Source organism: Phoxinus phoxinus (genome assembly GCF_949152265.1).
Source record: "Phoxinus phoxinus genome assembly, chromosome: 20".
Classification (NCBI taxonomy): Eukaryota; Metazoa; Chordata; class Actinopteri; order Cypriniformes; family Leuciscidae; genus Phoxinus; species Phoxinus phoxinus.
The window spans coordinates 16,243,060-16,264,258 of record NC_136895.1 but is presented as its reverse complement, the minus strand read 5'-3'; the positions used below and the strand labels follow the sequence as shown (position 1 = coordinate 16,264,258).

At 37.3% G+C, this 21,199-nt stretch overlaps 1 protein-coding gene across 3 annotated transcripts in view; it reads left to right on the top strand.

The window, feature by feature from the left end:
- Positions 1–20,360, top strand: part of yjefn3 (YjeF N-terminal domain containing 3) — a 37,325-nt gene extending 16,965 nt beyond the window's left edge. For all 3 annotated transcript variants that reach the window (XM_079594033.1, XM_079594032.1, XM_079594031.1), the window contains 5 exons: positions 8,092–8,200; positions 15,022–15,132; positions 16,864–16,977; positions 17,086–17,236; positions 18,864–20,360. In XM_079594033.1, coding sequence (XP_079450159.1) covers positions 8,117–8,200; positions 15,022–15,132; positions 16,864–16,977; positions 17,086–17,236; positions 18,864–19,060 — 657 coding nt within the window. In that variant the 5' untranslated portion in view covers positions 8,092–8,116 and the 3' untranslated portion in view covers positions 19,061–20,360. The remainder of the gene's footprint in view (positions 1–8,091; positions 8,201–15,021; positions 15,133–16,863; positions 16,978–17,085; positions 17,237–18,863) is intronic.
- Positions 20,361–21,199: the final 839 nt, after the last annotated feature.

Here is a 21,199-nt window from a genome sequence, read left to right as displayed (position 1 = left end):
TTGTTTACCGGTTCATCTGGCCAGATGAAAGTCATTGTGCAGTGAGATGGCCAGCTGGGTCGAGGCCTGAATACATTTTCAGGGGTGCCTGGATCCCTTTACACCTACTGTAAGTGGACAGTTGAAATGCATAATGAGGGAGGGATCTTGGGTCAAACATTTGGTCTTTGACCAAAAGCGGAGGTGAACATTTAATAATGCAAAAGTGGGAAGGATGATACCTACAATATGGGTATCATTACAGTATTGGCAAACATTTTTTTAATCGTAAGACCCGGCTGATCGGCCCAACTTCCGGTTTCCGGCCAGCCGGTGAAGGACGCGCGTATTCAAGTCTTTCCGCTTCGCAAAGTAATTTGTTTAAATGAGACACATGTTCTCATATCCAATCATCTCGTTTTAATATGACTCAGTTCAGTTTAATGATACAATGTGACAAAATAAAGTTATGCTTACACTTAAAATAGTTACAAATTAGATGCAAGTCAAAATATGGTTAAGGTTATACTCTTGAAATGGTTACAAAATAGATGCATATGATAATAACTTAGACCATTAATTGTACCCAGCATACGTAAAATATTTCCTGAGAGAGAGAGAGAGATAGAGAGAGAGAGAGAGAGAGAGAGAGAGAGAGCCAAAGGCAAAGAGCCATTGGCTCACGAGCAGGCCAGCATCCGAAAAGAGAGAGAGAGCAACAGTTGTAATCCCTTTTTATCCTTTCCCCCGACCATGTGACTAACACCCAGGTGTGATATAATTAAACTGACCAATCAGACAATCACAACTTCCCCCATTGTTCAAACATTGTGACTACAGGCCTTGGTTGCTATCAGCATGGTCCTTGTGAGAGAGAGGGGGGGGTGAAAAGCAAATGTCTTGGATTATTTCCAATCCTACAATAATTCTCCAGCATTATGGGACATTAGTCCTGTCATTTCTGTCAAATCCTCGTCTCTTTGGCCTTCCTGTCACCAGTCCAAGCTGATGTTTATTGTGCCTCCACTGCTACCATAAATCTAGCACTGGGGATCTGAAAATGCTCTTCACGCTACATGCACCAAGCCAAGATGATGATGTTCTTCTGGACCTATTGTAACCACTTACTCATCCCAAACAATAACCTGGTTTGCATTACAGATTTGCACAAAACTTTTGCGATATTTTCTAAATACCAATAAAAAACGATTGCGAAATGATGGCGTTTCCATTAACCGATGTTATGCGACTAAACTTAATTTTGTTTCTCTCACGGTAAGTCATTTAAAGAATCATGGCGACGGATGTTGTTAGTATCACATATATTCCAGCCACCGAACTACCGGTAGACATTATTTTTAATTGAAGAAGACGTAGGCGTGTTATCCAAGCATTAATGGCAATGAAAGACCCTTTTACTTGGGAGCGCCACGAATTAGATGTTTATGGGTGTTTCTCCCTCATATCTGCTTTGAGGTCTTAATAAATTGTGGCATTTATTTGTGGTTTAGAATCCAAATAAATTATTCCCGTTATTCTATTGTCTTTGATGAGTTTAATAAAGAACTCTGTCTCGTCTTCTGTCCCAACATACCGCTCCATTTTTAATCGACTGTTATGTACGCCAGGTGGCCAGGTTTCCAGTTTTGCGGAATTTAAATTTTTTCGAATTGCCTGAAAAACTACCTTATGCGAGCATAATTTTTTTTTTACAATATATGGAAGCTTTCGCGAAATTGATGTGTTTCCATTGTGCTTATTTTCAATTCGTAATTTCAATTTGCGCAATTTGAAGGGTAATGCAGTTAGTGATATTTGATAAAACTTTAAAACAGTTGTGTTAGTTTTTACAGTCTATGTGACAATTAAGTGAAAACCTGAGCTCCTGAAACAACATTATGATGAGTTGTAATGTCAACACACTTTCAATGCAATTTGTAACTGTTTTATGCTTTTGCGATTTGTGGCTAATTTGTATGAATTAGTAAATTGTATACAATCTCATTCATATGTTTTTTTACGATCTGTTTATGCTCCACTGAGGGCTAGATTTACTTATTTTTCCAAAAATTTTAAGTTTCCGTATGTATCACAACGTACACATTAATAAGAAATCACCACCTCGTTAAATAGTTACCACTACCAAATAGTTGGTAATGTTATGAATTTACAATTTCATTAACAATTAAAACCGAAATTGTAGTGTAGATGCACAAATCTGTGTTGAGCTGTTTTTCTATGCAGCTAACGCATGTTACGGTAAACTGCTGATCTATTACACAGTCTGTTGTACTGTTTGTACTTTGCACTGAAAATGTTTGGAAAGGTCAGGGGTGGGTATAAGGGCAGAGATGAATAGAGGAAGTGTGACTAAAATATGGTGTGTTTATGATGAGCGGATAAATGGAAGGCATCCATGGAACAATGTGAAGAGCAGATGGTATGTTCCGGCATTTGTTTATCTTTTTAATACGTAGTCCATCGAACATGGATAGGCTCAGGAAAGACGTACCTCTTCAGATGTTAACACAAGACACGTTAAATATGCTCTCTGTCTTCGTGAAATAACACTTCCCTGCTCGATTAATGTCATACGCAGGCTAATCTTAGGATAAGATTGTCACGTTTCGTGCATATTTCATCTCCTTTCTAAACATATGTCAGGCAATCCAGGCTCCTCGCTGCCAAGAACTGTGAAGTTGTTCCAGAAAGCTGGTGTCAGCTCAGTTCCTCTGTTCTTTGGCTCTGAAATTACCTTTGGAAACCAACGTGTCCGCTGACTCAGACACCATCACACTAGGTGTTATCATCGCTCGCCATACCCTGCTCTTTTTCTCTACATCGACCTCACAATCCCTTCCTGTTCTCTCCACTTCTGTGATTCTTTTCTATTAAAAATACATTTCTGATTCATTGCCCTCAAGTTTTACCTCACATGGCAAAAGTTCCAAATATCTCATGGACCATTTTGTTTTGTGTTTCTCATTATTCCTAAACCATTTGTGATATTCGTGAAATTGCGGCGAATGCTTTCATTTCCAAAAATTGCGGCGAAATGCTTTCGTTTCCAGTCGTCAGTCTTGGTCGAGTGCCACCCTGTTCCTTTATGTTGACTTCGCCCCAATGCAAGCTGTCCACAGGGCCCTGGTGACCATTCCTCCACTCCAGTGCCTCAGACTGGCTTTTATGTCATTAACCAACAGGAAGTCGAGGCACTCATTAGGGAATCAGCTAGGGCTTGAGCGTTGCCCCCTTTTAGAAGTTTTTAATTGCTTTAAGAGTAACATGAGAGCTCAGCTCCTGGATCTTCAACATCATTAGATGTTGCTTTCCACTTCAACTTTCCTTTAAGTAACCCCTGTACTGTCTGGGATTACAATCTATAAAAGTTAATTTATAATTGTGGCAGATGCTGTCAGTCACTTTTGAATGAAAAAAATAAAAACCTGAATAACCTGAAATACACAATAGAAACAATAGAATATAACTAAGTATTTTATTTCAGTTAGTTGCAGGAGCAACACAAGACAAGACAAGAGATAACAAAATAAAAGCAAGAGCAAAATAAAAACTGACTAGAGAAAACGGAAACTAAAAATATATAACTTGAAAATTTTCTAGAAATTAGAATATCGTGCATTTATTTCAGTAATTCAACTTAAAAGGTGAAACTAATATATTATATAGACTCATTGCATGCAAAGTGAGATATTTCAAGCCTTTATTTGTTATAATTTTGGTGATTATGGCTTACAGCTTATGAATACCCCAAATTAAAATTTTTAATATTGTGAAAAGGTTTTCTTATCTGTAAGCCATAATAATCATCAAAATTATAACAAATAAAGGCTTGAAATATCTCACTTTGCATGTAATGAGTCTATATAATATATTAGTTTCACCTGTTAAGTTGAATTACTGAAATAAATGCACGATATTCTAATTTTCCGAGTTTCACCTGTATATAAACTTTGATACACTTCTGTTATGTGGGAACTGGGAAGTAGTTTTCTGACACTTATGCGGTCACTATGGATATTTTCACATTTAATTCCTATTTAAATCTTTGCATTTTGCAAAGCCTGCTTTTTCATGTTCTAGCTGAGCACGTTGACATGATTATTAGTTTTTTATTTCAAACGTTACATTAAATTGTAAGCAAATGCTCATAGCAGCATTCACACCAGGGCGCATATCATCTGTCATTAAATAGTGCATGCGACACTGTGAAAATGATTTTGTGTCGAATAAATTAGCATATGTCAGCCGTGCCACAAAGGCTATCCGCCCCCCTGTCTATAACCCCTATCCACCAATCGCATTATTGGGAGCCCGGTGGGGCCATGTGCTAAGTTTGGTGGCAATGCAAATAGCAGTGTACTCTCCTGCTCCCTGTAGTCATTACTTTCCTTTGTATCGTTTTCACCCACTCATTTCCTTTGTTAAATGGTCCTCACTGAGAACATTGAGTTGTAAACCGGATCCTTGTCAGAAGCGGCTGGTCCCCCAAAACAAGCCCACTGATTTATACCAGAAAGGTGGTTATTTAGCTGTCTCATGGTGTTCTGAGGTAATTACAGTGGTTGAAAATGAAGAAAACAAGGGAAAAGGGGATTTTTGAGAAGTACCCCCCATTTTCTGCTATGCAAATGAAGGCTTAGCACAAACGTCCGTGTATTCTCTCACGAGCAGGCGAAACCGCTTCAGCTCTCCTTCGTGTTAAGCAAGCTAGCAGGCCGGAGGTAAACAACCTCATTAGCCGAGTTGTTATTACAGCTGATCAGCACAATTCATGACTCGCAGATAACGCGGCTCCTCGTGGGGACATTAGGGAGACTCTCTGGGCTGATACTGTTGTTCATTTGGCTGTGCATTCATGTGTGTATTTGCTGTAAGGGTGATCAACAACAATTAGCCGTAGCTCTGTGGAATAGCAATGTCAGAGGAGACACTAATGCAAACTTGGTGTCACTTTCAAGGCCTGTTACAAATATATATACACCTGTAGCGTAGCGTAGCGTAGCGTACACTCCTCTATATTCAATGAAAGGTTCTTTGGGGACCCAAATGGTTCTTTTATGGCATCACTGCAAAGACAAACCCTTTTGGAACCTTTATTTTTAAGAGTGTAGAACATTTATACAAAAGTGTTTCTTTAGATTAGTAAAATTTTCTTCATATACCAGATTTGCACGCAGGTATGATGTTTATTCTATTCATCAGGAGCAGTTTCATGTTAGTATTGGGTATTTAGACCTTTATTTTCACTTTGGGTTATTTTGTATATTTTTTAATGACTGTGTTGGCTCACTTTACTTACTTAATTGTATGAACAAAAACTAGATTGGGACTGTTATTTATTATCTCATCCGTATTAGTCATCTTCTTACAATGTATATGTATGTAAAGTAAAGTAATTGTGTGTGTCAATCATTTTTGTAAAATAAAATAGCTAAATTATATATACCGGTGTATATATAAATAATGTGTACACACACACACACACACACACACACACACACACACACACACACACACACACACACACACACACACACACACACACACACACATTTTAGATTCTTTTAGGAATTAGGTCAAATTCCTAAACAAATTGGGTCACGGCTTAATGACCAGGGGGAAATTATTATTATGTAGATTATTATTCACACTTAGAGAAAAAAAATGGTTTTAACAACAGTTTACTGAAAGGTTCTTCTTGGAACCCGAAATGGTTATTTTTATAGCATCACTTATCCTTTTGGAACCTTTATTTTTAAAAGTTTAGAACCTTCCCATTGCACAAAAGGTTCTTTATAGTGAAAAAAATGTTCTTTAGATTATTAAAATGTTCTGCACACTATGAAAAAAAAATCGTTTTAGAACTGTTCACTGAAAAGTTAGAGGCATTGCTCTTTTATGGCATTGCTATGTGTAGATGTGCTGATATTTGTCAATTGACCTAATATTATATTGCAATTTGTACTGATGGGTGTCTGGATGCTGGGAGAACATTCTGGGCCAGGCTGTCCCCTGGTGGTTAGATTTGCTTATTGCAGTTTTCCCACCACAAAGAAGCCTAACTTGAACAAATAAGGCTCAAGAATGCATTTAAAGTGTTTTGATGTTTGAGAGATATTAAGTGAAGCAAGATTTCTTTGCAGGCCAGAAACAGTTTTTAAATACTGGAAACGTTACGACATTGAGGGTTGAGATACCCGTGTTCTGGTGCCTGGAACCTTTCTGAGAACTTTGGAAACACAGCCATCAGGATTTCCCTGAATAGGTCGTTGGGGATGGAAATATCAAAAGCGCTAGACTCGGCTGAACTTTACAAATATCACTGTGTCACAGTACGCCAGGAAATCTCCCCCTGCAAACTCGGCTTGACGGCTGTGGAGCTCTCTTGGAGACGGTAAATGCCAGAAGGTTGGGAAACTCCATGCCGAGGGTTACGGCAATGATCAGAGCGCATCGCCGACCCAAGAAAAGACTTGGTGACCTGTTGCATTTTAAGTGACCAAAGACAAAAATATGGCTGATGTAGTACAGACCCTATTGGCTCTGTACATGGCCCCAAAAATGTCAAGCACGTACAGATTGTTCAGGCGACGAGCTCATTACTTTTTGTTAGAAAAACTCTAAATTATTTTTTCTAAAGAGAGAATGAGAACTAGAGAGTGGCAGATAAATGCTTTGAATTGAAATGAAAACGGCCTCATTCAGCCAGAGAACTTCATGTACACAGTTGAGAAAACTCAATAATGTGTAATCATTTTTTGTAAATAGTTCTTTCTTCTGTTCCTCTGGTGCCTAAAGCAGTAGCAGACAACAGACACTAAACAAACAAACCTGTTGTCCTGGAAACACTGTGGAATATTCCTCGGGGGTGAAATACTACATTAACCAATTGCAAAAGACAGAAAGGTATGGAGGACATTAAACTCTGAGGAAAATTAAAGCCATCAACAGCAAAATCCTAATGATGTCGCATGTCGGTGTTGGTTTAGTATTATTCATGTACTGTAGTATTTACTAATACTTTAAAGAAGGTTTAATTTACATTTTTTCCGTTTTTATTTTATTTTTGTTAGTTAGTTTCTGTACAGCTATTTTAAATGTAGTTTTACACTGTAAAAAAAAGTTTCTGCCTTAAGTACAATCAACTTGGATGTTTTAGTCATTTAAACTTAAATTACATTAAACTGACTTAATGACTTTAATGAATCTTTTATAACTTATAAAACTTATTTTGATGAGTTAAAGCAATGTAAAAACATATGTTGTCATTACATTGTGTTAATTTAGTATTTTTATGTTTTCCATGTAATATTTATATTTTATTTCAGCTCTATTTCATACCAAAACTATTCTTAATAGTTTATATTTACAGTCAATATTCATTGACATATTGCTGTTTTTGTGTGACTTGGCTGCTTTTGTTCCTCAACACTTCATTACCTTTCTTATGTTGAAAATATAAGTAGCAGGGATTTATACTAAAAAATTATATATTTTTTTAACACTTTGAAGTAAGATTATATTTGTAAACATTAATGCATTAAGTATCATAAACTAACAATGAACAATTTCTACATCATTAATCAGTATAGGATATATAAATATACTTCATTGGTAATTTATCCATGTTCATTTATAATGCATTAATGTTAATTTATACAACTTTACTCTCTGTGTACTTCCAGCAGAGGGCTCTGATGTTACGACCGTACAGTAGGTTACTGAAAGGCTCTTCGTGTTTCAGATGTGAAGTAAGGGCCTGGATTTTACAGATACGTTGTGCTCCCATTAAACTCACAGTAACATAAGCTCTAAGTGCGGCTAAACAGGCATTAAGCAGCGAGGCACCATGCCTGGAATGGATGGCATGTCTAATACAATGTGCTCAGAATACACACGTAAATGTCAGGTGGTGTATTGCAGTCCTTGGTTTCCATGTAATCAAACCCACCCAGTTTCTATCTTGGCACTTGTTAGCGTTCATGCCAAAACATGAACATTATTTATTTATCGTCCCCACTGGTAAGCTAATACCGTGCGTGTCATGAGCTCTTTGTCAATGCAATTTGTTTCTTTGTCTGTCTTTTATAGTAAAACAGAGGTGGCGACCGTTGAGATGGAGCTCCTGAGGGACTATCGCTTTGGGCAGCAGCAGCTGATTGAAATATGGGGCCATGCTTGCGCTATTGCCGTCACCAAGGTTTGTCCGCCACGAGAGCATGAATTACACATAGTGTAAAGTGGCAGTTAACGTGTCTAAATCCTGATTCTAATCCTGTATTTACAAGCATCACTGTGATTTACACAACTCTGCATTTACTGCTCTCAGCATCTGTCTGCATTTGCCGAACTTCAACCAATTCTCTTAAGAGACGAGGCCCTGCTGCAAGTGATGATGAAAACAGTGGGACATCTTTGATCTCGCTGTTTCTGTAGAGGGTCTGACCGCATCGGCAGCTCTGGGGGGTTTCTTATGAAAAGGGGTTGAAGAACGATCCAGAATAGCAATCCAGCATTTTAGATTCAAAATAGGCACAAGATTTATATAGTATATTTATTCATATAATATATATGTGCATTTCTTTTTTGACTGATTTTATCTTGTGCTTTTTTGCTAGTTTTATAGCAATTATAGTACTATCACAAATGGATGTGTTGCTGCCTCAGAGTAAATAATAAAAAAGATAATTGAGAAATTTTAAATGAAAAAATAAATAAAGAATTCTGTTAGTCAAAGTCATAAATGCAAAGTGAGATTATGAGACATAAAGTTGCAATTCAGTTATTATAAAGTAACAACTTCTAAGATATAAACTGGCGATTACAGGAAATGTCACACATTGAGTATCAAGAAGTCATAATTATGAGATATAGATGCTGTTCTGGGGAAAAAGTTGCAATTGCGGAAAAAAATCACAATTATGAGAAACAAAGTGATTTGCAATTCAGTTATTATAAAATAACAATTTCTAATATGTAAATTTGCAATTAATTTTTTTTTTTGCTATTTAGTAGCAAAAAGTAATTTATTACGAGAAATAGTTGCAGTTCTGAGAAAAAAGTTGCATAACATATAGTCGATATATATATATAGATACATATATTGCGAGATATAGTTACAATTTCTAAGATATAAATTTGCAATTATATTAAAGTCACAATTACAAGAAATGCCACAATTATGAGTTGCAGATAGTCGTAATTATGAGAAATAGTTGGGAGTAATGAGAAAAAAGTTGCAATTGCAAAACAATGTGATATAGCCACAATTTCTGAAAAATAAATTCACATTCATGAGAAATAATAATTATAATAATAATTTATTGTCATTGCAATGATGCAAATAGATTACATTTAGAGCAACAATTGACAGTGCAATTTCATAGAGTGCAAGAGATCAACAATGGCATAATTTGTAAACAGGGCACAGCAACAAGTAAACAACAAGAAAAATAGTATACAGTATGAGGCGAAGAATCATTAGTAAGCAGGAAAAGCAAGTGTAATTGTGTGTGCTGCAGCGATGCAAAGTCCAGTTCAGTTATTGCATTGGTGGATAGTATGGATAATAGACGGATTAAGTGAGATCAAAAATAGCAACAAAAAAAGCACAAAGTGACATATGACAGACAAGTAACAGGGCATATGAGCCGAAGGGTCCTTATTAACCAGAATATGTATAATTGTTATGTAATAATGTGTGCTGCATCAATGCAAAGTCCAGTTCACAGTTATTGGAAAATATTAAGTCAGTGTGGGAGTGAGAAGGGAACAGTTCTTATTCAGCAGTCTAACTGCCCCCTGGGGGTAGAGACTGTTGGCCATTCTGGTGGTTCTGGCTTGAAGAGACCTGTACCTCCTGCCCGATGGTAGCAGGCGGAACAAGCCGTGTGCTGGATGGAGCTGATCTCTCATGATGTTGTGTGTCCTACGCAGACATCGGGAGGTGTACACAGATGAAATCTCCGGGAGGACAGTCCCGATGATTTTGCCTGCAGTTTTCACCACCCTCTGAATCCTCCGCTGTTCAGCTGTAGTGCAGCTAGAAAACCACACTAACAGCCCATAAGTTAGCACACTTTGAAATAAAGATACATTGTGATATATACATTTGGAATTAGGTTATTATAAAGTATATAAGTACATATAAATTTGTAATTACAAAAAAATTCACAATTGAGTATCAGAAAGTTATTATGAAAAATAGTTGCCGTTCTGAGAAAAAAAGGTGCGATTGCGAAACATTGTGATATAGTCACAATTTCTAAGATATAAATTTGCAATTACAAGAAATTGAGATAAACTAAGTAAGATAAGTGAGATAAACTAACAATTTCTGAATGTGCAATTATGAGAAATGGTCACAATTACAAGCAATGTCATAATTATGATTTCCAAAAGTTGTTATTAGAAAAATAGCTGCAGTTCTTGAAAATAATCGCAATTGTAAAAATATAAAGTCACATTATGAGATATAAATAATCATTTCTGAAATAAAAAATAGGGAGATGTAAGGTTGCAATTATGGGAAACAATATGGCAGAAACAGGCTTCCATGCAAAGGGGCTGCAAAAAAGGGGATTTTGCTTTTTTTGGGGATCATGTTATATCTTGCCGAGTTGCCGTGAGCCCCAGTAGGGTTCACCCCCCTCCAAAATCCCACTTTAACTTCTGCTTAAAAACCCCTTGTGACAGATCCAATGCACCATCATGGAAGGTGTTGAAAGTCTCTCGTCTGTGGCCGGCCTGCAGTCAGGCGGTCTCGGGGCCTTACGTTTCAGGGCGGCCTAAGGGTTCCGATAGAGCCAGGCCAACCCAAACCAGACTACTGCGGTCACCATCCCATCTGGATTCAGTCAGGCTGACAGGCAGCGCGGGGCTCCTCTTGACCTACCTGAGAGTCGGTTAAAGCCCAAAATTGTTTCCTGATTTGGCTTGTGTGAATTTTCAAGCCCCGTTAGAAGCGTTTTACAGACTGAACCTTCCACCCCTCGAAGGCTCCCGGTCACCAGCAGTCGCCGCGGTTAGCATCAACAAAACTTCCTGTGCTGTGACCTCTGTGAGGTCGCCATAAATTGCAGCTAAAGAAAACATGCCAACTAGTAGCTGTAAAACAAGCATTACATCAGTGTGTGTGTGTGTGTGAGGGGGACAAAATCTTGGTTGAATTTTACCACATTGTGATTTCACAACCAAACTATCCACCGCAGTGGACGCCAAAATCAACGTCATCCGTCTACATCGGGGGATAAGGGCTTTGGTGTTGAGCTACGTCAAGGCTGATGTCTGTGATCATTCCCTGCTTTAGATATCAGGAAGTTATTTTTATCACAATGGCTCATGAAACGCTCTTTGTGTGTTGAGTAAAAAATGCAGACTGACGTGACACTCTCTGTGATCTCTCTGTATTTGCCCTTTATCTCAACATGACTACACGATAAAACAGAATAAATGAAAATTGTAACACAGTTGTTTACAGAAATTACCTAGATGTGACTAAACGGACATATGTAGAAATTTGCTATTGAAAAAACACACACAAAAAAAACAAAGGCAATTTGTTTTTTCTTTATTCTAAAAATCTGTTTTAGATGTCAGTTTTTGTTTTGTTTTGTTTGGCCGTGAAGCCAAACCACCTCATGGAAGAACACCGTCATGTTTACAACTGTGACAATGAGCGCTTATCAGGGTCAACTAAACGCTGGATTTTCAAAAGTATATGAAGTTCACGTCACCATTGTTGCAGTAAACTTGCACAACGTTTTTTGAATGAATAATTTATTAGATGCATGCCGGTCTGTTATTGTAGGGACCACGACTTTACATTTCCACGCCCCTAAACATTACGCAGAACAAAACGAACTGTGATTGGTTGCTTTGCGGCCTCTAGGGCGGTTCTTGGCCAATGAAAGCTGCTATGGAGTCTAGACCTTCTGCTGTCAGTCTGAAGGTCTGGCTAGGCAAAACTATGTTTACCACAGATCTTATTTTACTCATAAATTGAAAAACCCCATTATAAAACCCCATAGGAAAATCTCGAAGGAATCAGCGGCAAATTAGTTTACGGGTTCTGATGTCATTCCTGTGCTTCTCTACACTGTAGCTGCGTCCAATTTCAGAGGCTGCATCCATTGAAGGGGCGCATTCAAAGGCCTATTGCGTCTCCGCTGCCCCACAAAGGCTGTCCCAATTCTAAGGTTCCTTCCCCAGAATTTAATGCGCGCCAGTGATGACAGGATTTTTTTTTTGAGAAATTGCCAAATTACACTTTTAAACGCAAGTATTGGGTTTTAGCTTACTCAAATATACAATAAAACAAACGTAAAAAAGATACTTTTTTTAAAAGCGGTGCAAATTCGAACTTGTATCTTACTAAGATGCGATTATGTATAGTTTATACTTATTATATACAGAAATGGACCATGGTGAACACATTTAGAAAGTTTGTGAACCCTATTTTGTTTTAAGACAGTTTAATATAACTTCAGTTTAATATAATATAACTTCAAATCAAAAAAGTCCAGTCCAAACGATACTGTCACTCACCAATGGCAGCTGTCACAGTTGCTAGACGACAAGAACAATTCTCTATAGGCTAGACATCTCATTTACCAACGCTCAGTCCAACCTTCCCAGCCTTCAAAGGATGCAACCTCTGAATTGAGATACAGCTTAGAGACCTTATGCAGAGAAACAGGAGCGTAGCCATCCTTAGAATTTTGTCTTTGAACTTCCGTTTTGAGGAACCTCTGTATATTTCTATGGCATCGCTGTCAAAGAGTAATCAACTGGTGAAGTGTATTTACTTATTGTAGAGTTAACGAAAATGATCAAGAGCATTGTAATGTTTGAAGCAGATGTCATAACAATTGTCAGTAGACAGGGAAGATTTTAAAACGAGTGGTTCATTCGTAAATCTGTATCTTACCTTTGTGCTGTGGAATAACAACCCGAAGTGCAAAACACAACAAGCACAAGCACAAAATGGGCAATTCATTACATTTTAAATCGGTTTTAAATTCAAATTGGAATCCTTTAGACTCCTCAATTCAAATTCCTCAGTTTACTTCAAATTTAAAAACCATTCTTAGTTCAATTCTGAATTAAACACAGCCCTGGTGTTCATGCATGTCATGTTGAGGGTAAAAAAACTGCAAGGCTAATTAGTCAAGACCCTCTCTAGAGAGCTCATTTGCTGGAAGCATGGAAGCGAAATCTAGGGGTTGAGTTGCTCCGAACAGGAGCAGATCAGAGCGGCGGTCTCCAGAGTCCTGGCAGGAGTTGACACGACGGAGAATTCCAGCACAGCTGCAGCAGACCTGTAAAAGAAATGAACAGTGAATCCACTGGCTACGGCTCACAGGAACACTCGATTCCATGTCATTTTCCAGAGAAGAAGAAACGGACAGAACAGAGATGGAGTGAGCGGCTGTTATTTCGTACGACACATACCCACATGAGCTTCATGTGAATTGACTGTCCACATCACATGGTTGAGTCTTCAGGAATTATTCATCAGTATACCATGAATACAGATTCGAGCACTAGCAAAGGACTCAATCCATTACATTTTGATAAATTGATGACTCGATAACCAACAACATGATTGCGATCAGATGATGCAAACTGGTTTTATGGTGCATTGAATTTCTGCATCTTTTAATTTTTTTGGTTGGGAATGTTGTAGTGCATTTGATTTTGACAATGAGACAGGCCTGGAAATTGTTTCTCACTACTTTAGGAGACCACTAGGCAGCATATTAAGACACCTTACTTTCCATGTCTATACGGCTAGCGGGCAATGATAAAATTACATCGCACCCATTATCAGTGTTGTGAAAGCTACTTTAAAACTTCAAAAATAAGTTATTTTTGACAGAATGCTTCTTGTAAAAAAGATGCAAGGACTTCTGGTCAAATCTGTTCATATCTGAAAATTATTTCCGTATCCATTTGAGAACAGTTAAGCTACAGTTCCGCTACTGACAATGGAGTTAAATTAACAGCTTTGCTACTTTAACCAAACACTGCCCACTATAATCAACCTCATTGACAAGCTCAGTTGTGGCCAATTGGATTTTTTTCTACTCAGATTCCTCTCAAAATGGCAACAGATGAAGACAGACGTTCATTTTCCACACTCAGACGTGTGTTCAACTCTTTTTCACCCAGCACGGTGACTAATAAACCCAGCAATGATAATGTAATCTAAACTTCACCGGCTCGCTAATGGAACATCCATGTCAGCTGATAATTTCTCTCCAAAGTGCCATTAGCTTCATTAGCGTCTGGCTTCTTCTCTTTCTTGGAAGTCTGCAATTACGCCCACAGTTGTGCCGAGGTTCCATATTTCAGCGACGGTTAATTGGAGATGAATAAAGCAGGCACATTACCTTAACTGTTGGTTTTACTTCATTAGTCTGTTCATAACGTCATCCTTATGGTAAGATATGCATCAGGTGGATAAGTAACAAATGTCCTTTCAGGTTGACTGCAAACATGTAAAATGTTCAAATGTTTTAGAGCATAATATGCATAAACGACGAAGTACGGCATTTGCAGTCTGATTTCCCTAAAGAGTGTAAACACTTGCTCTGTGGCGCTATCAAAACATTGTTGTTTGTTTAAGTATCCTGACCAGCCAGGCATAGCAACAGCTCAACCAATGGCATGCATTTGGGGCGTGGCTATGTTTTTTGCTGACCAATAGCAAATATAAACCTATTAGACAACAATTCATATTTTAGCAATTCTGTTTAGTGACAGATAATACACTCTTCACATTTTAAAGACTTAGTTTTGTTAGTGTGTAGAGTTGGACACACTGTGCAGGCCTAGTTTAGAAACCTGTCAGAAAGTGTGTTATTTTAAGCCTGCAGCCTGTGGTAATGTCTCCACAGCTTTTTTACTATAGTTGTAACTGTTGCTGGGTTATTGTGATGAACATTGCCTCTCCAAATGCAAATATGAGACGTCTCCCTGCCCTGTTTAACTGTGTCCCTCTCCTTTGTCTCTCCCCAGGCTTTTCCTTTGAGCTCTTTAAATAAAAAGCAGCCCACCCTGCTGGTTGTTTGTGGTCCTGAGCAGAACGGCTCTATCGGTCTGGTGTGTGCCCGCCATCTGCGTATATTTGTAAGTATAGAACACCATGCCAAAGGGCACTGAGACAAAATGGATACTGACAGGGTGCATTTGCTTTCCTAGTGCACTTTTCTGCTATTATTGTGTATGATTCATTGCACATTGTTCCAAAGTTAGTTGTTAAAAGTAAGTTGTAATCGGTCATTAAAACGTAACAGCTTCCTCTGTTTCTTAAATGACTTTTCTTTCTGTTGACATCAACAAACCCTCTTAGTGCATGTACGAAGTGTGCCATTGGGGACAGGGCCTTTGTTTTCCAGCCCTTCCCCTCCTGTCATATTCAAACCACTTTTATCTAATGGACAAAATCAACCCTCACTTCCTTTTTGTCATTAAAAATCCTGTTTTACTCAGAAATTTTTATCATAATATTCACTTAGAATATTATGAATGTAAAATGGGTTTCTGAATGCTTTTTATGTTGATTTTAAGTGTATCTTTGGAAAGAATCATTGCATCTGTTGCCTAGCGGATAGCATATGCTCCAACATTTCCAGATCAAAAGAAAAAAGAAAAAAATTATATGCCTTATGTCAACTTCTCCATGCTCCTCTGTGATGCTAGATATATGGAGCATCAGTATTCGTCTAATAATCGTATTCTCTGTTAAAGTTATCCTTATTTTCATTCTGATGGAGTGAAATTTGGCAAGTTAGGATTTGGCCAGTTTACATTATGGGATTCTTGGAACGGATAAAAAAAAAAAAAAAGAACGGAACGGAACAAAAAAAAAAAAAAAAAAAAAAACGAACAATAGAGGGTCATCACATGATGGCAGCTGTTTTATACATTCCCGGTGTACATCTGCGTGGATTCTTGTGTCCGTACCAGCGTTATGTAACAAATACATTAAGTTTAACTGCAGGATTGTAATGAATTTACCTGGCAACCAGGCTGTGTGGACTTCATTCTGTATTTTGAGCAAATGAGGTGTTTAAAACCATAAATTTTAGTCCACATTAATCACTACTAATGTTCTTCTGAAATTAAATTATGAGGTAATTATGTTATGTGATTTATGAACTTAAAAAATCCCCCTGCATATTCATAGGGGAAAAAAATATTGCTTTAAAAAACAAAAGCTTTTTTGGAGACCGTTTGTCCCGTTTAGGTGAATGAGTTTTCTCCAAGTACATGTTCCTCCTGGAACAACATTACAATAAACCAATCAGAATTGAGGGACAAATTTACAGTCTATGTCAAGTTTAGGCTTAAAATCGGGGTTAGGTGCTTCTGTTATTCACCTATCATTTCCCTTTGATTTTAGGGATAACTTTAGGTTTAGGGGTAGCGATAGGTTTAGGACTAGATTTTCAGACAGGAATTTTGTTCCAGGATCAACAAAATACTGTTTGACGATCCAGGAACATGTTTTACTTGGTAAAATCACGGTGACCGTCTGGTTCATGTATGTATCACATTTTCACGTCTGTTTTTCACAACCTAGGGACAGATTTTTTAACAATTAATATAAATATACACACAATACATTTTAAAATGGTTCACTCTTTGTTTAGATGATCAGAGTTTTCAAGATGTTTTATTTGATTTTTATTAGTCTCATGGTTTGAAATGGAAAGTCTGAATCTGGGAGAAAAATAAATGAAGACATAATATAAACTGGCAATGTGCTAATCATCACATAACAAGAAGAAAAAGATTGAAATCTGAAAAGTGATGTTCTGGATGGAAACTCATTTTTCCCTTGTCTCTCACATGTAGGAATATGAGCCCACCATTTTCTATCCCAAGCGTTCTTCTCAGGGTTTGCACCAGGACTTCACTGTTCAGTGCGAGAAAATGGACATCCCTTTCCTGTCCTATCTTCCGACAGAGGTGAGTGCCAGTCTTAAATAATGAAGCTCACCGGCAGAGAGATGTCATGTTCACTCTTCTGGACATTCTGTCAATCCTAACCGAGTCCCGTCTGACCCCACTGACCAGGTCCAGCTGTTAAATGATGCCTACAATCTGGTGATCGACGCCGTCCTGGGACCAGAAACCGACAATACGGAGGTCAAGGAGCCCTATGCTGGGATGCTGGTGACTCTGAAACAGGTCAAAATACCCATCGTTAGTCTGGACGTGCCCTCAGGTATTTGCTCATTAAACACACATCCTGAATTCTAGAGAAATTCTGCCCATGGCATCTGTATTGTGCAGTGCCACAACGAAAAAATGACTTGACATTCAGTAAATAGAGTGGTTACTTGCAAGGAAAAGAAAGACATAAAAAGTCTCAATCTGTTCAGAAAAATGCTATGGTTATTTTTGTCAGACTGCAGCTTATCAAGACGTTCTGTAAAAATGCTCATTAGCATTCATCAGCACACTCAAGAAACCTGCTAACAAATCTGAAGTGTTCATTTGTGGAATTCATTACAGCTAACCATATGCAGCTAAATATGTTAGCATCCAAATTAATTTACATTAACATGATTCATACTAAATTCTGTTGTTTGAGGGTTCAGAAAACCTGTTTCATTATTTTGCAATTCTAGTTCGGTCACTGTTGTGGCACAGATATTACTTCAGCATTAACTTTAGCTAATAGCTATTAGCTGCACTGGCTAATAGTTTGCTAGCAAATAAATAATATAAAGGTCAAATCAAATACTAGGTAAAAAAATACATTTGGGCAAGTGAGCAAAATAGTCATAATATTAATAAGAAATGGATTACTTAGATCGTAACAAACACCTTCAAGGCTAATTCGCTAATAGCTGCACTGTAAAAAAAAGTTGCTGCCTTAAATTTTTAAGTACAACTTGGATGTTTAAGTCATTTCAACTTAAATTACATTAAACTGACTTACAAATTATAATATATGATATATAACTTTGCTTATCATAAAATATATAAGATATATAAAATTGCTTAACCCATTTTGATGAGTTAAAGCATTGTAAAAACATATGTTGTTGTCATATCATAACGTATTAGTCTTTTTTTTTCTTTTTTTTACAGTGTGTTAGATACTATAGAGGTCAAACTGAGTAGATAAACCTAAAAAATTGCTAGTACATCTTGTAAGTGTGCAGAACTCATCATATTATTGAGCAATTGATTACTAGCATCAAAGGCTAATAGCTATTAGCTACCCTTGCTAATAGCTACCTAATGCTGTCAAAGTCAAACTGAATACTAGATATAATACTAATTTTTTTTTTTAAGAGGGCAAAATAGTCATTCTATTATTGAGAAATACATTACAAACCAAAGTCAATAGCTACTAGTGTGCTAATGATGCGTAATTCTGTAAAAGTCAAACCGAATAATAGAGACTTAAATATATAAATAAATTGTTGATACATTTTTGTAAGTATGCGAAATGGGTTTCTAACACCTCCAGGGATATTTGAGTGATGAAATCTGTTTTAAATCCAGTTTTTTCTGATAAATGACCTGCCCAGAGACCTGTATGTGCAAATGTGTTGCACTGGACCTGAGGTGTTCGCAAAACAGACAAATAATAAAACTAAAGTGAACTCGCAGCCATTATGTCATCGGGAGACCTTATTTGAAAATTGCAGCTGATGGCTGACACATTGCATTTTTGCTGCTCGCTTTCCACATGACAACATTGTGATGAATGATCTTTACGGGCCAGTTTTCCACCTCCTATATGGGAGAATTTGGAAACATTGTTATGTTTCAGTTAATGACCAGTGGCTTGTGATGGCGAGAAAGGATTCACTTTTCCTATCTCTCTTTTCCTGAAGGTTGGGATGTTGACGAACCGGCCAAAGATGGGATAAATCCAGAAGTTCTCATTTCTCTGACAGCTCCCAAAAAGTGCGCAACAGGTTTCTCGGGAAAACATTTTCTGGCGGGACGATTCCTGCCCTATGACATTCAGAAAAAATACGAACTTAATCTGCCAGAATTCCCCGGCACGGAATGTGTTATAGAACTGTAGCCGTTTATACAAACATGTATTTTGAATAATAAGGATGTTTTTCCCCTTTTGTATTTTATAGATTGTTCTGTGGCATTCAGTTACTGACAAATATGACTAGATACTTTGGGTAGTTAAGGTGAGTTTTCGCTGCTAAGAAGTGGGTTTAGAACTATCTATTGAATTTTGCAAATTTTCGACATTACCTGTTGATTCGTCAAAATCACCAATACATTTTTGTTCAATACGCAAATCTTTTAAATGTTGGATGTATTGAAAGTGCATTACTCTGATAGTGCCTCCAGTCCAATGTGCACGACACCTACAAAACCAATGCATTTCTGCGGGAATTTTACTCCAATACAAGTTTATTCACCATACTTTTTTTTTTTTTTTTTTTTGGTAAAGTTGTATAGTATATATCTGAGGCTGACAAACTACATGTAAATCATTTTGTTTTTACTTTACATTCCTCAATGTACATGTGTTTTCTTAGTTCTTATAGGTTGAATGAATAAATTATCTATGTAAAAACTGTTTATTCATTTAGATGTCAAATTCGGGTGTTTAAAGAAACGTTGGATGTTATTATTTAGCCAAACCTTGAAAAATGTGCTCTATTAGCCAGTATTTGGGAACAAGCGGTAGCTACGATATTCTTTAGACCATACAGTATATTATTTCTTCCCAGAGATTTATTCAAAAGACAGGAAAAGGCGTGGGTGATATAAAGGAATGTTTCTGTCTCAAGCAACAACAGTTACATTATGTGGACAGGAATACCAGAGCAGCGTAATGATTCATCACGAATGCTGTTTCAGGACATTGTGTAAACTCGGATATATTCATCAAAAGGTGGACGTGAAATCATCCGGAGATCATATTTCTTATTCTGCCAATAAACATTTTACATTTCTGTCCACCCCACTGAAGGCCAAAAAGTAGGTTTATTGTCTTTAAACACGCATAGAGAGCTTCACAAAGGAAACCGGCAAAAGAAGCCATATGCACTCAATATGGTGACAAAGGAAAATATGAAAATCTGTTTAGACTGAAGAAGGAATCAGGAGGAAATATTTTGGTCTCTGCTTTTCTTTTTGCAAATTTGGCTGTTTATTCTGTTTTGATACCACAGGTTCCCTAATCTATGATCGAGAATTTTTTTTCAGACTCATTAATAGTAAAATATTCCCTGTGCTTGTCAATGCTTTCAAAACAGTTGTGCCAAAATGACCCTAAATATTGGACGACGCCATGGATTGGCAAGTGACCGCATCTTCACATCGTGGATGTGTGGGACAGTGGAACAGTACTGTACATGCAGCAGGTAGCAGCAATATTTACAAATGTTTAAACACAATTACCATTGCTCGTGAACCATGAGTTAGACTTCAAAGCTCTGCCTTTAACAATACGCTCTGGCTTAAAAGCCATCGTGCACTACTTTGTCGAAAACAGTAAAAAAAAAAGACATTAAATGCACAATATCAGTACCATAACTGCCATTTTAAAGATTTTTAGTTTATTATTATCGGTCGATGTTGGAGATTTATGCTAATTTCATATATTTTTACATTTAGATTGCCTTTGCTGTCATCTACACTCTTAAAGTTCAACTTTAAAAACACTAACGATTTAAATATATCTTTAGTAAATCTAAAAATCAATATAAATTTTTCATATGGCACTTTGTAATATTGTTATGCCTAAATTCTCTTTAGGGTTTCAATTGATTTTTGATTTTAGTGTTTTATTTTTAATAAAAAGCTCTATCATGAAACTCTAGATGGCGCAGGCTGATTCCTAACTCATTCTTAACTCAACTTGCTTGCAACCACATCATTCTCTATAGGGCACAGGTGATTGGTTCCTGCTGTATCAGTAGCCAATTAGCTCGCTGCTCAACTTTCAACTACTTGGTCAGAATTTGCTGTAGCAGTTTGCAGCGCGCTTTTAATAACCCTCCACCTTCCCCAGCTCCACTTGTATAGATCTACTATGGGTAAGATTTATTCCGCCAAGACCAAACATATCAACATTGTCAAATCCATTACCATGCCAAACACTGAGAGCTGTCATGGCTGTAATTTGTTTGGATAGTAATATCAACCATTTATCGTTATCGACGTTATCGATTGTAGTATTGCTGCAAATTAAACC